Genomic DNA, 20672 nt, shown 5'->3' on the forward strand with positions numbered 1-20672 from the left:
AGGCTGGTTGCCCACATTACTCTTACTGAGAGATTACAACATCCCCTCCATGTTCACCATGTACAAGTAGGTATTACAATCATATTACAAAAGCATTACATTTAAATATTTAGTGTAAAACAATGAACACCTTTGTCTCTCTGTCTTCTTCTCCTGCAGTAATGAAGAGCTTCAGTATTCTCTTCAGATTCTGATCGAGTTAGAAATGAATATTAAAGATACCGGCCCGAATCCCTTCAGCTCCCAGAAACCCGAGCAGGTCCAGTCCAGCCCGAACAAACAAGCCAGTTACTGCAATGCTTTCTATATTTATTTTCATGGTCTGCTGGAGACACAACAGGAGGAAGATTAATTTTACTATCTTACCTAAAGCCACGGGAACCTTCATATGAATCTGAATCATTTTTATCTGAATATAGACTCTTACTTTCTCTGTAAGTCAAAAGTTTATTTATAAAGCAATTTTTAAAAAACAACAAGTGTTTACCAAAGTGCTATACATACAGAGTAAAATTTCAAAGAGCATATAACAAATCAAAATACAGTAATTATAAATAATAGACCATCTGAATTATATGCCATGCTGTACAAATATGTTTTTAAATGAGATTGAAAACAGAAAGTGTTTGTGCCGGCCTAATATACAAAGGAAATTATTTCAAAGTTTTGGGGTTGTCACTGCAAAGGCTGTACTGTTTAGATAATCAATTAGTTAATAAGACTTAAACCATCAGTTAGTCCTGTAATTCATATGGATGTAAAAGCCTTATTTTACTGCAGTGTATTCATGTTTCCAGTTGAAACTTGTAGGCTTCAGTTGGCACTGCTTAAATCCAAAAATCCGCTCTGAGCTTTTGTTTTTCTCTTGGTCATCATGATCTATAGCTACATATACTGTCATAATCTGTTGTGTCTCTGCAAATAGTCACATTGAGGTTAGATTGTGGACATAAAGGGAGCATTTTTGAGCAATGGTCATTGCAGGTGATCAAGTGCACCCTTGCTAGTTTATAACTTATGGTTACTGCTTGGTTGTTTCAAGCCATGGTTGGATAAAATATGGACAAACACAAGTGTTGGTTTAAACTAACCTAGAAAATGTCCATATCTGACCCGCTTACGGAGGGCACAATATTTTTGGGAGCATTTGACTGGACAGATCAGTGCAGGATGAGTCATAAAAAGTCATTTTGTTTTTTATAGGAAAAAATTTAAAGGGGTCATATCATGATAATCCGACTGAAATAGGTAATTCAGATTTTGCTGTTTTGTGATGTAGGTAGCAAGTCTAATTACAATAATCCCGCACCTTAATTTGCATTATCCAACCGCGGCACTGCTATGTAGTGCGGATAAGAAGAGAAAAACTTTTTTTTCAGCAAAAAAGCACAATTGAGTTTCTATTTCAACAAGCCACCATCATCCAGGGGCGGCGTTTGCGTATGGCAGGGTATGGCAGTTGCATTCAGACAAAACACCAGAAATCAACAGGCAATAATGATGCTCATTAAAGATTATTTTAAAAATTTTCAGTAGAACATTTCTGAACATTGGTACATCACTAAAATGGATAATTTACACGTTTGCTCGACTTCATGCTATAATACAGGAACCGACATGCGGATGACATTAACATGCCGCGAGAGCGGTTTGAAAGCAAACTCTTCCGATGATTCCTCGCCTCACCCTCGCGGTACTTTGATGTCATCAGCCTCTCGTTCTTGCAGCGAAGCTTGAAGTCTCTGCAGGACGTCTCATGATAACCACTGCTGTTATAATCTTTATTTTCGCAAGTAAAATCTTTTTGTTTTAACATTCAAACAGACTCACGGGTCATTCCCACACTCGCGCTATGCCTATTGCATACATTATTTCAGAAGTAATATGATTTGTTCTCTATGAATAAATAAACATGTTCTGTTCCACTGGGAAAGTGTAGCGCAGTCGAAGTGAATTGTATTAATTATTTGCGCGCATTTTTGAATATGGTCACTTGTGGAATAAAAACTGCACGACGACAAAGGTAAGACTTGTTTTTACATTTAGCCCTGTTTTACTGAGAGTTTTATTTAGTGTTTTAGTCGGTTAACTACGTGTGCTCTGTCACATCATTTAAAGTCTTTATTGTGTGTTTATTAAGTGTTTATTGGTGGTTGTCATGACAAGATTGTGAAGGGATGTTACAGTATGTTTTGATATTATCTTGTTTTAGTGTATCTGTTGCTGAGTTGCACTTAGTTAAGAATTACAACATTTGAAAAGCATTTTAAACAACCATGATTTCTATTTTTGTTTTTCATTTGTATTGCTTCCGTATTGTTTTCAGTAAGTGTAAAGTTACATTAGAGCAATCGTAGTATGATTTTGTACAGGTTGGTGGAGTATGTAGTACACATATTATGTGGTTTCATAGATTCGTTATTTGAGAATGGCCTTCTTGTACGAAGATTTTTTGCCATACCCTAGGTTTTCGTGAAACGCCGCCACTGCCATCATCATTGTTTGCATTTCATCAGCTCATTTGCATTTCAAAGGAAACACCCAAAAACTGCACATTTTTGCTTGCACATATAAAGTGGCAATTTTAACATCTTATAATAAATTATCCATTTGGTATTTTGAGATAAGGGTTAAGACCAAAGACTTATTTTACATCTTAAAAAAAATTCTCATGAAATGACCTCTTTAAATTTTTATCTGGTTAAAATTAAAATAATGAAGAGAGAACTGACGAAGGTCTTTGACCGAAACGTTGCAGTTTTAACTACTTAAATAAAGGGACTTTTTACAGTGTGCAGATCTTTTTCTGTTCTTTTTCTAAAATTAAAATAATAAAATATTATTTGATGTATAAAAAAATATATTAATACAATATTTTAAAGCTAATACATTTGAATTAATAATATATACGTTTAATTTTTTTTTATCTAAAATGAGTTATCAAACATCGCCACCTTGTGGTGAAATTGTCGTTAGGTTTTACTCATGAATGAAATAATTAAATATTTATCTATGTTTTCCTGATCAAAGTCATTTTCTTTTCCATTTTTAGTCAGAATGTTTGTGTATTATCTTCATTTAATAATATAAAAGACGTTATTAATAAATAGGCCTAAACATTGACAAATTATATAATTATTAAATTAATAATAATTAGGTGATGTAGATAATTAAGTTTAATAGCTACATTGAATGTACCTTATGAAAATTAACCATGTTTTTTGTGGTAAAAGTGTAGTAGGCCTAACCATGTTTTTTTGGTGTATTGATAGGCTACTATTAGTAATAAAACCATGATTTTACTAGGCTACACTTACCACGGGATTTTTTTTAACTGTAGTTAAACCATGGTTAATTTATTAAAACTCAAGTGCAGATTTTAAATTGTAATAAAAACATTTTTGGAAAAAAAGGCGACGTCAATATGCGTGTTTTTTCTGTCCTAAATGAAAACTTGTCAATCTGTTAATGTTTTCTTATTGAGATTCTCCGGAAGGTTCAGGGAAGCCTCGAGAAAACACCCGCACAGCTGCGCGCGCCTATAAAACACCCGAGAGTCTCTCACCCGAAACATACAGACGGACAAAACTTCATTTACGAGCTCAGATCTGTTTACAGTCAACAAAAAATAATGGCAGAAACGAACAGGTAAGAGAACAGAAATGCATGACCACGGGTTTTAGATATTAAGATTACACTGTATCAGATATAGATTTTACTGGATCAGATCTCACGTTATCCACTTTTTAAATATGTTTGGTTGTATGACATTTGTATAAAGTTTAACTGTATAAGTTTTTCATTTATTTTTATTTAAGATGGGCGATTCAAATGTGTTTCAGTGATTGTTATAGTTTATAAACTCGTAAATGTGACACTGCTGAATGTGTTTGAGAGGACAGATGATAAAAATAACCCAGCAGCTGTCACTGCGGTCTGTTGAGTCTCTGTTCATTCATTCAGTCCTCATTCACATACAGAATTACTCTGAACATCAAATACAAGACAGATTATATTACTGGATGAATCATGCAAAATCAATCATCTTAAAGGGGACATTTCACAAAACTTTTTAAGATGTCAAATAAATCTTTGGTTTCCCCAGAGTATGAATATAAGGTTCTATCTGAAAATAACATATAGATCATTTATTATAAGATGTTAAAATTGACACTTTGTAGGTGTGAGCAAAAATGTGATGTTTTAGGCATGTCCTTTTAAATGCAAATGAGCTGATCTCTGCACTAAATGGCAATGCCATGATTGGATAGTGCAGACTAAGGGGCAATATTATCCCTTTCTGACATCACAAGGGGAGCCAAACAATTTTTGCATGCTTTCAGAGATTAGTTTTGTAAACTAAGTTACTCGGTTGATCTTTTTCACATTTTCTATGATGATAGAAGCACTGGGTACCGAATTATAGCACTTAAACATGGAGAAAGTCAGATTTTCTTGTTATGACCCCTTTAATATGTGTGAATCTCTATTCTTTATTACTAAAGAGAGAAGTTTACCAGTTTTGTCATTATTTTCAAGTGGTTCCAAACTTAAAATTATAGTATACATTTCTTTGTACTGCAGATATGAAAATGATTTACTTGTTGTGCTTGTTATTAAAAATAAACTACTGTAAAATGACTCTGTTGCTATTGATTCTATGTGGAAGTCTACGGGAAGATGCATTTTGTCCGTGAAAGCTTTTTGTTTATGGCTCTTGAAATTGTCTATAGATAAATAAAGGAAAATAATTTCTTTAATGCTTCAACTGCTTTAATCTCATTCTCTCTCTTGATGTAGTGTTTCAGACAAACAACCTCTTACATTCCGATCTCTAAAGGAGATGTTTGAAAAAATGGAGGAGTCGTATAAGATTTGTGCACATTGTGAAAATCTACCATCACAGATCACGGGCACACTGAAGCGATGCGCTCGGTAAGAGAGGTCACGATGAAGTCAATGTGTTTAAATGGTTTGATTTATCTTTCACTTGCCTTTATATAATAGATTTCTGCAAGGAAAAAAAATGATTCTTTTAAATTGAAAAGTGTGTCACTTTATAATACTTATCAGATGATTTTTCACCAAAGTTATTTCATGTATCTGTCTCTCTCTTTCCCAGCTGTCTTAATGTGTATTATTGCAGTAAAGAGTGTCAGAAGAAAGACTGGACTCAACATAAACTGTACTGTAGCAAACTGCGTATGGCTGCAGTAGACAGACACGTTGAGTGGCTCATTTATAAAGGTGACCTCACTTTACTACCTCACCTGTTAAGACTTATTGAATTTAGGGGTGCTGTGTCTTAAAAATATGTCATATCCAATAGGAGACCTTCCTTTCTCTACGGAGGTGTGGTCTCGCCCCGCTAAAGACATAAGATGTTGGGATGATTGGCTCTCTATGCAAGGAGATTTGAAATCGCGTCTGGAGCCCATCCTGTCTGGTAAAAACATGACAGACCTCTGGACCAATGCCTGCCGACCACGACCGGAGGAGGCGGAGCTTCACGAATCTGTGTGGCGGGTGTGCAGCGAGTTTCTCTCTCGACCGCTTACGATCGGTATAGGACTGAAGATGTTTCACTTGGATCCGTACTCTGGTCCTCTGACGGTTCACGTGGTGGGAGCCGATGAGAGCGAGACCCTGGGAGCCAGAACCACAGATATGGATGAGCTCAGCCGTATGTTCCCGGGGCATAAGGGACTGGAGGTGGTGATGGTGGGGCCAGAGCTGGTGCAGGGGCCCATCATGAGACCCCCACTGAGAGCTTTCGGACCCCGGGGGAGAGTTTACATCAGTACATACAAAGGCCTTTATCACCAGTTTTGGGAGGAGGTTGTTGAGAAAGGTGAAGCTGCTAGACCAGATCTAGTGGTTGGATTTCACCCAGGTACAAACAAACAACACAACGTTTAAAGCCGAACATATGTAACTTCTACATTATATCAGATTATTTTGATTTTGTTTGACTTTATTTACAGGGTTTCAGGGGCAAAAAGTGAGTGAGGATTGGTTGCCGACACTTCTGCTGCTACGAGATTACAACATCCCAACATTGTTCACCATGATCGAGTATGTTACACATTCGCACACAGATTAACTGAGAACTATTGCAGTTTACTAACTTTAAATTACAAAACAGCAGATTAAAAATTTGTTATGTCTTTATATATCTGTCTTTTCAGTGATGCGGAGCGACAGTCTTATCTGCCAATTTTTTTGGAGTTGGAGATGCATGTTAAGGACACGGGTTCGAACCCCTTCACCTCTTTAAAACCTGATCAACAGCCCAAAAGTCCAAACAAACCGCTCAGTTATGCCAACGCTTACTACATCTCCTTCCACGGCGTGCTGGAGATACAAGATGAAGAGGAACAGAAGTGATCCGATAGGAACCCCGATGTTTTACACAAACATTATCTCCAAGCAAATATGGGAAGAGTGCATTTTTTATTTAAATATATTTTTGATTTTCTTCATCTGCCTTTTTGTAGACTAATATTTACTGGATGACTTTGCCAGACACATTTATTCAAAATGACTTACAATGCATTAAAGGTACACATTATATCAGTATGCGTGTTCCCTCGGGATAACTATACATCAATGCTTTAGTGTATCATTTATGTAAAATCATGCAAATGTGATGAGGTCATTAGAAAAAAGGTGTTCAAAAGATGCAAACTCATGCAAAAGATGCTACAATAGACACTTATTACATACTTTAGCAGAGACAGTATTCACAATATGGCTTATTATTTCCAACTAAAACACCGGAGTGTAACTGCTAACTTAGACCTGATTAACATAATAAAGAAGAGAGAGATTCAGCAATGAATTAAAATAACATTTGCATCAGATGAAAGTAGAACATTGATGCATTTTTAACACAAAAAATCCCCACTGCTTTCAAGTCACAGCATGTGTGCCACATTGAGACGTGGTGTCTGAATTTTTAACAGAATTTTTAATTCATCTGTAGTATGAATTATTTCTCACTGGATGAAATCCAAAAGTTTTGAACATCTTGACTGAGTGTCACAACTATGTTCAAATCAGTCAAATGTTTTTAGATTTTTTGTGATCTTTAGATCTATTGAATGACAGCTTGCTACCGCAAAAAATGACTTTCTTGCTTAGTTTTTTTTTTTGACTTGTTTTCAGTAAAAATATCTAAAAATACTTAAATTAAGATGAATTTTCTTGATGAGCAAAATCACCTAAGAAAATAAATAAGCTTTTAGACACGAATATACAATTGAAGTGAATTTGTGCTTAAAACAAGCAAAAAAATCGGCCAATGGGGTAAGAAACTTTTTCTTGAATTTTCCTTGATTTTAGTGTTTTAAGGGTTTTTTTCCTTGTTTTAGGCACAAAATCACTTATATTCAATATTTTTTTGTCTAAAACTTTGTTTGGGTCATTTTGCTCACCAAGAAAGGGCATCTTGATGTAAGAATTTTTAGATATTTGTACTGAAAACAAGACAAAAATACTAAGTAAGAAAGTATTTTTTTTGCAGTGTATGGGAGATGGTAGAAGTGCAAAAAATTAATTTAAAGAAAAAAATATTAGTATTTTTGTCTTGTTTTCAGTAAAAATATCTAAAAATTCTTAAATTAAGATGCTTTTTCTTGATGAGCAAAACAACCCAAGAAAATAAGTCTAGTTTTTAGACCAAAAATATAAAAATTTAAGTGATTTTGTCCATAAAACAAGCAAAAAATCTGCCAATATAAGCAATAAAATCTAAACATTTTTCTTAAACTCTAAATTCACGAAAAATTTGCTTACCCCATTGGCAGATTTTTTTTGCTTGTTTTTTTGCACAAAATGACTTAAATTTGATATTTTTGGTCTAAAAACTAGATGGATTTTCTTGGGTTGTTTTGCTCATCAAGAAAAAGCATCTTAATTTAAGAATTTTTAGATATTTTTACTGAAAACAAGACAAAAATACTAAAAAAAATTTTCTTGAAAATTATTTTTTGCAGTGTACATTTGGTATCTAATGTCCTCAGCTTTTTCCAAATGGTTATATTTTCAATTATTGCAATCATTTTGTACTTATTGTCATGGATCACAAGATGTTACAGGCAGAAAATTAAAATCTAATTTATTATGGCCTGCAATGAACTGCCCATCAGGATGGCCCAAGATGCTGGACTCCAGTGGGTTCAGAGAATGGTTTGATTGTTAAGAGGGATATTTTAAGAAGAAAAGCACAAAAGCTACAAGAGACTACAAACATTTAGGCAAAAACTGTATGTGTGCAGGACTGTGGCGTTGATTGAGTTAGCACTTATCTTAACCACTGTCATGAGTCTGTGCACAAGGTTGGGCGTTGTCTCAGAGTAGCCTGACCCTCTGCAGATAGCCATTTAACTGTAAACAGGTCAGGTGATACCGGACAGCCTCGCCTTTCATTTCTTTCCTCTGATAATTCAAATTAAAGAAGCAAGAGATTGTTGATATGCAAACATTGGGAAACACTAATAAAAGATATTAATAAACGACATTTGGCATGTACTAATTGCCTATTTACAAAGAAATTCGCTTACGTTAAAATATAATAAAACTGATTCATAAAATTGTTTATCATGCTGTTTCGATATGTCAGAGATGAGTGGGTGCGCCGTGACGGCAGAGCTAACCGCGCATGCGCGCACAATCACAAATATGCCCGCTGCCTGACAAGCGCAAACGAATCAGGTAAGACGTTTCATTCAAATGTTTACGCCTAAAATGGCATTTTCTGAATTCCAGTGATTTATTTTTGATCTATGCACTTAACGCGGGGCATTATATACTTTTAAATGACTTGACATTTCAATACATTGCGTGTCTGTGACATTAGCTGCACGCGCTATTCACATTAGCTTAGTCGGAAGCGTCCCCGTTTTGTGTGCTTTGGCATTCGATGCATTAAAGACAAATCCCATGCATCTAAACAACACGAGCTGTTGTCCCTGCATGCATTGGTGGGGTTTCCATGCTAGGGTGCTAGTATCTAACGCGTCACGTGTCACAGATCTGATTTCACAAGGAATCGAAAGTGCCATTAGTCTAATGCTGGTCTAATGTCGCTGTATGGCAGTGAAAGTTGATGAATGTGACATTTGTGTAAGTTAGTCGTTAGTGTTTTTTATGTAACGTTAAACAGCATTAGAAAAAACGTGTGCGTTGCATTATTATAACGGTGAGAGTGCACTAGGCAGGTGGGCTCGGCGGCGCGCGCGTGATACGGTTTGCCCACCCTGCTTACGTATGTCTCTCGCTCGGTGATTGGCTGACAGACTTCTGAACGTTTCCTGCACTTATGTATACCATGGCAACCATAATTTCATCCTCAGAATCATCATCACTAAACTGTTTTATTAGCCAATGTTGTAAATATTGAAGTATTTAACTCAAACGTTCAATGTGATATTTCACTAATTAACCCTTGCAGGATTTGATCCCATAACTTTTGAGTTACCTGTATTTAAACCACTAAGCAAACTGTTGAAGTTTGACCAAAGTCCCTGTAAGTAGCCAAATCCTGTTTACTTGGAAGAAAATGAACCAAAAATCATCAGTCCCGGATGCATTTTCTGTGTATTTTCCGCCAACTTTGTGTGAAAAGGGCTAATAAACAACATATTTCTAACCGACCATTAAACCTTGCATCGACTCTACGAAAATGTTTTTGCTTAATTATGCATTAAAGTGGCTTGAAATGCACGGCTTTGCTTGATGCTTGGACGTAATTTCCACTGAAACAGGAAGTTGGGGCGGGACTAAACCCAAAAAAACTTCAATTTTTGTTTCATGGAGACTTTACGTTTAATTTGCAAGCGTTGGCAAATTCTTCACAACAGTCTGAATATAACCCCTTATTTTAAAAATCCTACATTTTTAAGTATTGATTATTGGCTGTTTTTACTGGAAGGCGGGACTTTCTTCACATGAGCGTTAGGAATCAGCATCGCACTTTCCCCCATTCATAGAAATACTACCTTGTCAAATACTATAGTGCACGTTGTCCACCTGTCCTTATGTAAATGGATTATAGCCAATGACTTCTAATGTCATTTACCAACAGCAAATCCAGTTTAGTGTTTTGTGTTGATATAGATTCATGTACTGTTGACATTGAGGGTTCAACCTATGAAAGCTCTTGTCTCATACAAACTTGACAATGCAATAATAAAATGGCAAACAAGGCAGAGAGATACAGAGATATAAATAAAAAGAGAAGAAAGAGATTTTTCTTTAATTGTCTATCAAAATGTAATGAATGTAATTGAAAATTCAGTTGAAGTAATGTAAGTTTGACACAAACACACAGAGTCACTGCAGCTTTAAAAAGTAAACAGATGGAGTGATTTCTGTCGAACGGATGTTTATCACATATACAGATTAATATTTTACATTTTTTTCTTCTTTTACTGACATTTGGACAGAATAAATGCAACAAATAAAAACAACTAGCCAGGTTAAGTGAATAATACTTTAAAGTGTATAAATATTGCAGTTAATTAATACTGCTGTTAACATTTTCTCAACAAGTGGAAGCGATAAGACCTGTTTGCTTTAGATGTATAATGTATGTATATTATACATCTTAAGTGCTTGTTTTGAATTTTAAAAGTTGTCATCGGTGTCCATTTGGCCGATTAACAAAGTGTTAGTTTCGAATGAAATTTTTGTTGTTTATGTGTGAGTAAATGTTTTATAATAGTTAATTCATATGTCATTAATATGTATGTACAGTATATGCTTTATATAATGCTGCGTACCCACCAAACGTGAAGCATTGCATTCCTCGCTCTAGATTTAACTTCATGTCTTGCAAATTTTAGCTTGAGTTCACCTTTCGCATCATTCGCCTCGCCCCGCACCAGTTCGCGTCTGTTCGCGTCTTTGCATTTACTTTTTTTCTGTATTCTACTCATGCAAATTCACTTTTGGTGTGTTCGCCCCATAAGACAGTACAATAGACACTGCCCATTAAAAATATAAAATCTTACATTTAATTTAACTTCAATTCAAATTGATATCTGTGCATTTTTATTTTTGAAATTGTAAAATTTTCACACTTATTGTTCAGAAAGTTTTTCTTTTTTTTTTTTTAACAAAGAGTACATAAAAACTGTATATAATAAAAGGAAACATTTTAGAAAATAGCTAAATTATAGAATACTGGACTGGGGATGCATAACGATTAATTGCAATTAATCTATAGCAGAATAAAAGTTTTTGCTTACATCATATATGTGTGTTTGAACTGTGTAATTATGTATATATAAATATGCACATATGCATGTATAATTTTAAGAAATAAAAAAGTGTATATTAAAAATGTATATACAATATATAAATTATACATAAATATACAAATGTACCCATGTAAACATTTCTTAAATATATATATGCATGTGTGTGCATTTATCTATACACACACACACACACACACACACACACACACACACACACACACACACACACACACACACACACACACACACACATACAAATATAAGATGTAAAAAATATTCTTTTATTCTGCTATAGATTAATCACGATTAATCGTTATGCATATCTATACTGTACATACAATAAATGATATTAGACATTTTTCATATAATTTATAAGCATTATAATCTTGATACATTGTTCTCACATAAAAATCTTCAGTCTTGATTTTGATATGGTACTGTACAGTATAAATGATGGATAACTGACCTGTAACCTAATGTTTTATAACCTAAAGTGTTGACATTATCTGTTCATACGTAGCACTCCTTTAAATCTTTATTTATTTTTTCAACAGTTGGAGCAGTATGGGCAGATAGTTTTATTCTATCTTTACATCTGCCTTTGTGATTGGCCAGTGCACGTGAGGTCAGAGGTCATGGCAGCGGACTGCGGCGTGTTCGTGGACTGGTCTCAGTTGGGTGACGGGTCTCGTGATGCAACTCCCGGTAAGACCGATTATAAAGACTTGAAAGAGCTGAAACAGCACGCCCGCTCGGGGTACTGGGCGAAGAGTCACGCCCAGCGTGCTGCTATGTACCAACAGCTCCTCAAAGCCCTCCCGTGCCGTACCGTCACCCCCGACGCTGCGGTCTACAGGGACATCGTGGGGAATTCCAAAAGCAAGCGGAATCCGTCCACTTACCTTTTGCCGGAGTTCGTGGATGGGACAGCTGTGCCGCGTTATTGTCTAAAAGATGAATCTGTTGGCTCGGCGCACGCCGTCATTTCCTGCGTAGCAGGGCAGTTCCCGGATATCTCGTACTGCCCGTCGTTGCCGGTGATGACTGCATTGCTGCTGCATTGGTGCGCAGACGAAGCACAGTGCTTTGAGAGCATCAGTCGCATGCTGGCCTGCAACGAGCCTGGGCGGCGTTTGCTGGATCAGACTTTCCTTGCATATCAGTCGGCTTGCATGACCTTCGGCGACCTCATGCATAAGTACTGCCCTACTGCGCACAAGCTGATCGTCGCCACGGCGACCGACGTAATGGAGGTGTACTCCGATTGGCAGCGATGGGTTCTGGGCGACCTTCCCTTTAACTATGCTGCACGAGTGCTAGATGTCTTTTTGGTGGAGGGGTACAAAGTTCTTTACCGGGTCGCGCTCGCGATACTGAAGTTCTACCGCAAACAATGCGTGGCCTCTGGCTCGGCGTTAACCAAGCAGGACTCAGCAGGGGTCAGAGGTGATATCCAGGTGTTTGTGCAGAACATCAGCAAATACGTGACCCCAGACAAACTAATGGACAAAGCTTTTTCCATCCGCCTGTTCAGCCGAAAAGAAATCACACTGTTACAGCTGGCCAATGAGAAATCACTGCAGCAGAAGGGGATCACTGTTAAACAGAAGAGGTAAATCAGTCTGTGATCCATATAAACAGAAATATAGGACACAAATGAGATACAGAAACCTCAGTAAAGTGAGAAAATCAACTAATATTATTATTTAGGATTGTGTGTGTTCTTGCATCTTGCAGTGTATTTTTCTTAAAGGGATAGTCCACCCAAAAATGAAAATTGTCATTGTTTACTTGCCCTCGAGTTGTTTCACACCTGTATACATTTCTTTGTTCTGGAAGATATTTTGAAGAATGTTTGCAAATCTGGGGCACCATTCACTTTCATAGTATTATTTTTTTCTACTATAAAAAGGCGTTGGTGCCCCAAAACTGCTTGAACTGCTTTATACAGGCACGATAGATAGATAGATAGATAGATAGATAGATAGATAGATAGATAGATAGATAGATAGATAGATAGATAGATAGAGACACATAGATAAACACATAGATAAACACATAGATAAACACATAGATAAATAAATAAATGGATACTGAACAAAAAGGAGGATATTTTAAAGAATGTTTGTAACAAAGCAAATCTGAGGCCCCATTCACTTTCATAGTATTATTTTTTCCACTAAAAAAAGTCAATGGTACCCTAAAACTGCTTGAACTGCTTTATACAGGCACCATAGATAGACAGACAGACAGACAGATAGATAGACAAATAGATAGATAGACAGATAGATAAATAAATAGATGGATACTGAACACAAAGGAAGATATTTTAAAGAATGTTTGTAAAAAAGGCGATCTGGGGCAACATTCACTTTCCTAGTGGTGCTTGAACTTCTTTATTCAGGCACCATAGACAGACAGACAGATATATAGATAAATAAATAGATGGATACTGAAAAAAAAGGAGGATATTTTAAAGAATGTTTGTAACAAAGCAGATCTGGGGCACCATTCACTTTCCTAGTGGCGCTTGAACTGCTTTATTCAGGCACCATAGACAGACAGACAGACAGACAGACAAATAGATAGACAGACAGACAAACAGACAGACAGACAGACAGACAGACAGATAGATAGATAAATAATCAATGGATACTGAACAAAAAAGGAGGATATTTTAAAATATGTTTGTAACAAAGCAGATCTGGGGCACCATTCACTTTCATAGTGGCGCTTGAACTGCTTTATTCAGGCACCATAGACAGACAGACAGACAGACAAATAGATAGATAGATAGATAGATAGATAGATAGACAGACAGATAGATAGATAAATAAATTGATGGAAACTGAACAAAAAGGAGGATATTTTAAAGAATGTTTGTAACAAAGCATATCTGGGGCACCATTCACTTTCCTAGTGGCGCTTGAACTGCTTTATTCAGGCACCACAGACAGACAGATAGACAGACAGATAGATAGATAAATAATTAGATGGATACTGAACAAAAAAGAGGGATTTTTCAAGAATGTTTGTAACAAAGCAAATCTGGGGCACCATTCACTTTCCTAGTGGCACTTGAACTGCTTTATACAGGCACCATAGATAGATAGATAGATAGATAGATAGATAGATAGATAGATAGATAGATAGATAGATAGATAGATAGATACTAAACACAAAGGAGGATATGCAGATCTGGATTCTGGAGCACCATTCACTTTTTATAGTATTATTTTTCTTACTACAGAAAGTCAGTGGTGCTCCAAAAGTGCTTGAACTGCTTTATACAGGTTATACAGGTTTGAAACAACATGAGGGTGCGTAAATGATGACAGAATTTAAATTTTTGGGTGGACTATCCCTTTAAATCTTTTTTCAATTGGGCATTTTTGCACATTTTTTTCCTTTCTTTATCTTTCTTTCATTTTAAACTCACAATTGTTTTTCCTCTTGTTTACAGTGTGTCATTACTTTATTTTTATTGTTTTATTTCTCCTCCTTTCCTCTCATCCCTTTGTGCCTTAGCTCTGTCAAAAGGTGAGTATTCTTCCTCGTCACCATTCTTACACATTTCTTTTCTCAGTTTTTCCCTTTTAATTTCAGGTTGCTCACAGTCATTCAGTTATAAACACAATTTGTTCATTTTTCGGGCTGTCTGTTTGTGTTCAGGCAAAACGTGCATTTAGCCGTGAATGCAGATAATTTCAGCTCGGAGATCGTCAGTGCTAAAGATATCAGAGATATTTGGTCATGGATTCCTGAGCGTTTTGCGTTGTGTCAACCACAGCTGCTTTTCACAACCTCAACACACGGCTGCAGTCTAAACAGGTGCAGATAAGCACACATGTGCATTTACATTAACACACGCACAGATACACACATGCACACTTAATGTAATGTAATAAGTCATGCATACAGTATTATTGATATCTGAATGTATGTTGATGTTTTTTTAATTCTTTGTATGATGTTTTCAGGTTTTATTCACATTGTGAGGGATACGAGCCAACACTAATGCTCATCAAAACTACAGAAAGAGAGGTACTTCATTTTGTGTCTGTCTCTCTCTCTTAGAAATGTGTCGTGTAAATAGTCTCTTAGATTATAATTGATCTGTCTCTCATCCAATCCTGTTTCAGGTGTGTGGGGCTTTCCTGTCCACTGATTGGGAGGAGCGGAAAAGGGGCGGGAACAAACTCAGTTTCTTTGGCACTGGAGAGTGTTTTGTTTTCAAAGTATGTCGTGTTTATTCCTGTCATTTTTCTTATTATTTATATAATGTATATTGAATTGATGGATGTTGGAATAGACTGGGCACTGTGGTACTTTATAGTGTGGAGTTTGGATAAGAGAATTTATTGTATTATGTTTGCGGACCACCAGGTGAAGCCATTCTCTTAGTTATTTGGTCATATAGATAGATACACTATAGATAGATAGATAGATAGATAGATAGATAGATAGATAGATAGATAGATAGATAGATAAACCTGGAGTCACTGGATCCCCAGCTCAGATCTTTAACCACTAAGTTACATAACACCATCAATTCTGAGAGGTTTTACTTCCCAACGTCTGACCGCTAGAGAAACCACAGAAACGTCTGCTTCATGTTTTTTGCATGAGTGATTTTATTTCAGAATGGTTTGTGTGTGAAACCTGATGAGATGAGTATTGTGGGTTTGTTTCAGATGAAGCCAGAAATGGAGCGTTACGAGTGGGTCATTATCAAACACCCGGAGCTGGCAAACGCGACTCAGCCCGTGACTGAGGATCAGGCTGGCAACAGTTCACCACTGTCTCTAGAGAAACCAGCGACAGACCCGTCTCATCTCTCTCCATTCCTGTCTGCACGTCACTTCAACCTGAACTCACGAAACACCTCCATGTTTATGGCTGGAAATATTGACTCAATTATTATTGGTAAGTCAGATGCGTAATGAGTAATGGCTATTATCAAGTAACACTTTATTTTTTTAACATGTTTTCGGAGTGGAAGATGCATGGATTTTAGTAATAGGACTAAACATGGATTTAGCAAATACATTAAATATAGCTGCATGAAATATGTGCTGAGCAATTTCAAGTGATTTAGCTTTTTTTTAAATAACCTAAGAAGTTATAAGAGGACAGTCGATTGAACATCATAAAATATACAAAAATGAAAATGACAAGATCCTTTAGAAGATCCAGATGATGTACTTCCTGTTGAAAATGTGTCTTATGAAATATTGCACATTTTTCAAATATGTGTAGTGTATTTTATAAAAAAAATGATTTTTTGTTATTTGTTATTTAATATTTAAAGCAAAGATGAGATATGGAGTCACACAACAATGCAAAAAAGATATCTAAAAGATTTTATGCTTTAGCGTAACATAGAAAGAGAAAGTGAGGACAGAGATCAAATGCTATTTTTTTTCAGTGTTCTGGGTAGTTTTTATTAATTATATAGTTTGAATTTCTAGTTAGATGAATGTGCAGGACACTTTGCTTAATATAATATAATAATAAAAGGTATTTTATTTTAGAGAAATTTCATGCATTTTTATTTTACATTTTTTCTATAATGTCCTAAGGACAGAAATGGCACCGATTTGGTGGACTGGCCCAGTTTGTGATTTACCATAACATTTTTCGAAGTGTAAATGGCGTCCCTTGCTGTCCCTTTTCCTATTTACACTCCATGTTATTATTGCATCTTGTAAATCTACAAAAATACTGAGGTGCCATTATAAATAGCATCTAATTACAATTTACACTTATTGAAAATATGATCATTTTATTTATTAAAGGGACAGTAAGTAGGGTTTTAAGTGTTTTATTAGTCAAAATCAATGTCTTTATTCATAAATATTTCCTCGTTGGTGTCAAATGACCTCTGCCAGTGATCTGACCTCTCTTTGTAAGCTTATAATTTCTTCTCTTTATTTACATTGAATGCGTAAGTCCAAGGAGGCTTCCATGTCATTCCGCCGTATTGAAAAACTATAATAGCAGAGATTTACAAAAAAGCACTAACCTACCAACACGTTTCCACAACGCGTTTTCATTCAGAACAGATGAACCAGCTGAAACGGACAAGGAGATCAGCGATTACATAACGACTACCGTAGTTGCAAAAGCGAGGCGCTAGAGAGCACTATTCGTTTGAATGCAAAATACAATTTCACCACTAGATGGGGGTAAATCCTACTTATTGTCCCTTTAAATAAAAAATTTTTTCACCTACTCTAAATAGCAAGAAAATGCTGATATTTTTACTTTGTGTAAATAGCACCTATCACTATTTGCACTTAGTGTAAATAGCTGCTGCATACATTTTTTAGCTGTCATGCAGAAATCACATGCTAAATTTAAGTCTTTCTTTGGTAAATATAAAATAGTCACTTTAAATTTGTTGTTTGTAAAGGTGGTGGGGACGGTAACGCTCTCTACATCGATTCTGAGCTGAACCACGGCCGAACCGAACGCTGCCTGACGTTTGACAACCCTCCTCTGTGCGCGGAGAGCTTCCAGATTGCACTGCTGGAGGTGTGGGGCTTCAAAGACACCATGTCAACGTAAAAGCGGCTCAACACATCTGCACATCGAGAACGGAGAAAACGCTGATGCGGTCGCTGTAAGATGTTATGTTAGACGTCCCTTTATATAGGTGGTTAAAGTTTCAATGCTTCTCAGTGCACTAAAATATACCTGTTTATGTGTATATTTATAAATGCAAAACAAAATGCGTATCATTTATCATTTTGTTGTTTTGCATATCAGCAGAAGGCTTTTGTTGATTTAACCCATTGAAGAATTGAGATGCTCTGGTGAAGTTTACAGTAGTATGATATCCAACAATACTATTTCTCTGTGAATCATAAAATGCCTGTGAAGAATAATATCTGTGTTAATACAGTGAAGTAGAGCTGAACGACTTTAATATTTAACATATCAGAGGAGAAAGACGAGGTGTCCTTAGGGTCCTTTACAAAGGGCTCTTCATCGATGTGAATCCAGGTTTCTATTTGAAGGTATTATATTCTGTATTGCTATCTAGGACATTACAGTCGGTCATCGGCGAGTAGCATAGTAAACACACTATCACAGTACTCCGCCATCGCTGTCCTCTAGTGATTATTTTACATGTGTCTGTACTTGGAGGAATTTTATGAAGAAATGTCCAGGTCATGTATTTCTGTCCATCTTTTTCCGGCACTATTAAGGTGACAAAATTGTTTCATTAGATTCACCCGCTGTATGTTAAGACACAAAAGTAATCCACAGTGTTCTGGTATACATCTGTGTGCCAACTTGTAAAAACGTGTCAGCACCGAGAGGACTGAAAACATGCAGGTCTTCATAGACCTCCAGTCGTTTCTGGGTTATTGATTGTAAAATTAAAAGCACACAAGGCATTTCACAGGTTCATATAGCATTTGTAAACTAAAATTCTATCATTTTTTTACTCTTATATCATTCCAAACCTTTCAAACATCATTCCATATGAACCACTTTCGTATGTGAAGCACAAAACCACTATACAGTGAAAGTAAAGGGGACGAGGCCTTTTAAAAGCCACAAATAAACAATGCATAATGAAACTGGACGATATGACCATCTGAAGGGGCTTAAAAGGGTGAAAAAAGCAGCTCGAATGCAGAAAAAAAGACCTTTGATGGCGAATAAATGATGGAATTTTCATTTTTCGGTCAACTACCAAGAAATGTGTTCATGATATTTACAGCTAAATGTTAGTGTCAGATCTTACAGGTCTAATCATTATGTGAAGTATATTTTATTTTGTTAAGTTTGTTTTTGTTAATCATTTGTCTTCCTGAGTTATACTGAGAAGTATTACATTTAAAAACGAATCCTTTTCTTTTGCACTTACTGAACATAATTTCGATTTACATATGTAAATGTTTCAATAATAATATTTTGTTTGATATCGGTAGGGATATTGTAATCTAAGCTCCGGTTCTATATAGCACATTTAAATTAATGGATGAAGTATATCAAACCTAATCATCGATGAGTGTTTTATGTGTGTGCGTCTTGTGATTTGTTATTAAACGTGTGTTTGTGTTTTGTTCAGAAACAGCGAGATGTGTGCATATCAGTGATGTAAGATTTTAAAAATGAAGTTAATGTGAGTAATAATCCCTCAAATATAGTGTCAAAATGCAGTTATAGATGTTACTGTTTTGTTAAATAGAGTATTTGATCATATATAGCACATTGTCTCTAAACTAGATAGTCCAGTAAGTCTACTGTCATTAAAATGATTTGTCATTACAATACTGTCATTACTGTTTTAATTTGTTCAACTCTGTTGTGTTTGTATATGCTGATATACATCGAAACTACACCAGTGTTCCACATACATGAGAATAGTTTATTTATTCTATTAATGGAAATTGCAATTAATATATTTGACTAGTTGGCTCAGCTCTTAAACAGTTAATTAACTAGGAAATGTGTTTTGTGGGTGCATGTCTGACATTTTAATTGAGAAAACTTACTGTTTATTGAGCTCACTATATCTCTTAACATTAGCCTTTCAATAATGCTTTAACAAATTGAAATATAATTTGTGTTTTTATATAGAAATTCAATGTGATGTACAGTACATTCCCAGCTAACAATTTTTGGTTCCCAAAACGTTTTCCTAACGTTAGTTTGTGGTTCTCATAACGTTATTTTTTAGGTTTGTTTTTGGTTAGCCAGGAAAGTTTTTTTTTACGGAAATAGAATGTTATTTTTAGGTTAGTTTAACATTATTCTAACGTTATGATAACGTTAGGAGAACGTTAGTTTTAGGTTAGAATAATATTAGGAAAACGTTAGAAAAACGTTAAACTAACCTAAAACTAACGTTCTTCTAACGTTATAATAACGTTAGGAAAACGTTAGAAAAACTTTAAACTAACCTAAAACTAACGTTCTCCTTACGTTATTATAACGTTAGAATAACGTTAGGGGAACGTTAAACTAATCTAAAAATAACGTACTTTTCCGTAAAGAAAACTTTCCTGGCTAACCAAAAACAAACCGTAAAAAAATAACATTATGAGAACCAAAAACTAATGTTAGGGGAACGTTCTGTGTTTGCTGGGTTTACTACACAGACACAATCTAACTGTGGTCAATATATAGTAGTCAACATTTGAAGTGGATCAAAAACATTCACCAAATTTGTCCTAAAACAAGAACGGGTATTGGATATTGGTTTTAAGAAAACTTTTAGAAAAGGTTTTGATCCACTTCAAATGTTGACTAGTGTAGTAACATTTCTCCATTTTGATCTCTATGTGCATAATGAAGATCAACTGCAATCCTCCAATCCTGAATTCATTTAATTTATCACTTCTGTCTTCTCATGATTTGTGTGTTTTATTGACTTTATGTCGCAGATTC

At 35.6% G+C, this 20672-nt stretch overlaps 3 protein-coding genes across 4 annotated transcripts in view; all 3 read left to right on the top strand.

The window, feature by feature from the left end:
• The window catches only part of LOC135740466 (putative protein MSS51 homolog, mitochondrial), a 16291-nt gene extending 12895 nt beyond the window's left edge, over nt 1-3396 (top strand). The window contains exons 6-7 of the mRNA XM_065258850.2: nt 1-66; nt 160-3396. The exon at nt 1-66 is cut by the window's left edge and continues 28 nt beyond it. Coding sequence (XP_065114922.1) covers nt 1-66; nt 160-352 — 259 coding nt within the window. The 3' untranslated portion in view covers nt 353-3396. The remainder of the gene's footprint in view (nt 67-159) is intronic.
• Nucleotides 3397-3484: 88 nt separating this feature from the next.
• mss51 (MSS51 mitochondrial translational activator) lies at nt 3485-6604 on the top strand. Its single transcript, XM_065258854.1, has 6 exons — nt 3485-3648; nt 4801-4935; nt 5123-5247; nt 5330-5893; nt 5985-6075; nt 6189-6604. Exons 1-6 carry the CDS (start codon nt 3632-3634, stop codon nt 6385-6387), a joined length of 1131 nt encoding a protein of 376 aa, XP_065114926.1. The 5' UTR covers nt 3485-3631; the 3' UTR covers nt 6388-6604.
• Nucleotides 6605-7862: 1258 nt separating this feature from the next.
• Nucleotides 7863-19553, top strand: tbc1d24 (TBC1 domain family, member 24). Of its 2 annotated transcripts, XM_065258838.2 has the most exons (8): nt 7863-8715; nt 11819-12876; nt 14793-14804; nt 14937-15095; nt 15245-15308; nt 15407-15502; nt 15959-16190; nt 17680-19553. In XM_065258838.2, exons 2-8 carry the CDS (start codon nt 11900-11902, stop codon nt 17832-17834), a joined length of 1695 nt encoding a protein of 564 aa, XP_065114910.1. In that variant the 5' UTR covers nt 7863-8715; nt 11819-11899; the 3' UTR covers nt 17835-19553. The 2 variants fall into 2 exon arrangements, with proteins under 2 accessions (XP_065114910.1, XP_065114911.1); XM_065258839.2 differs by lacking the exon at nt 14793-14804 and having other exon boundaries at nt 7874-8715.
• The last annotated feature ends 1119 nt before the right edge of the window (nt 19554-20672 follow it).

Source organism: Paramisgurnus dabryanus, chromosome 22 (genome assembly GCF_030506205.2).
Source record: "Paramisgurnus dabryanus chromosome 22, PD_genome_1.1, whole genome shotgun sequence".
Classification (NCBI taxonomy): domain Eukaryota; kingdom Metazoa; phylum Chordata; class Actinopteri; order Cypriniformes; family Cobitidae; genus Paramisgurnus; species Paramisgurnus dabryanus.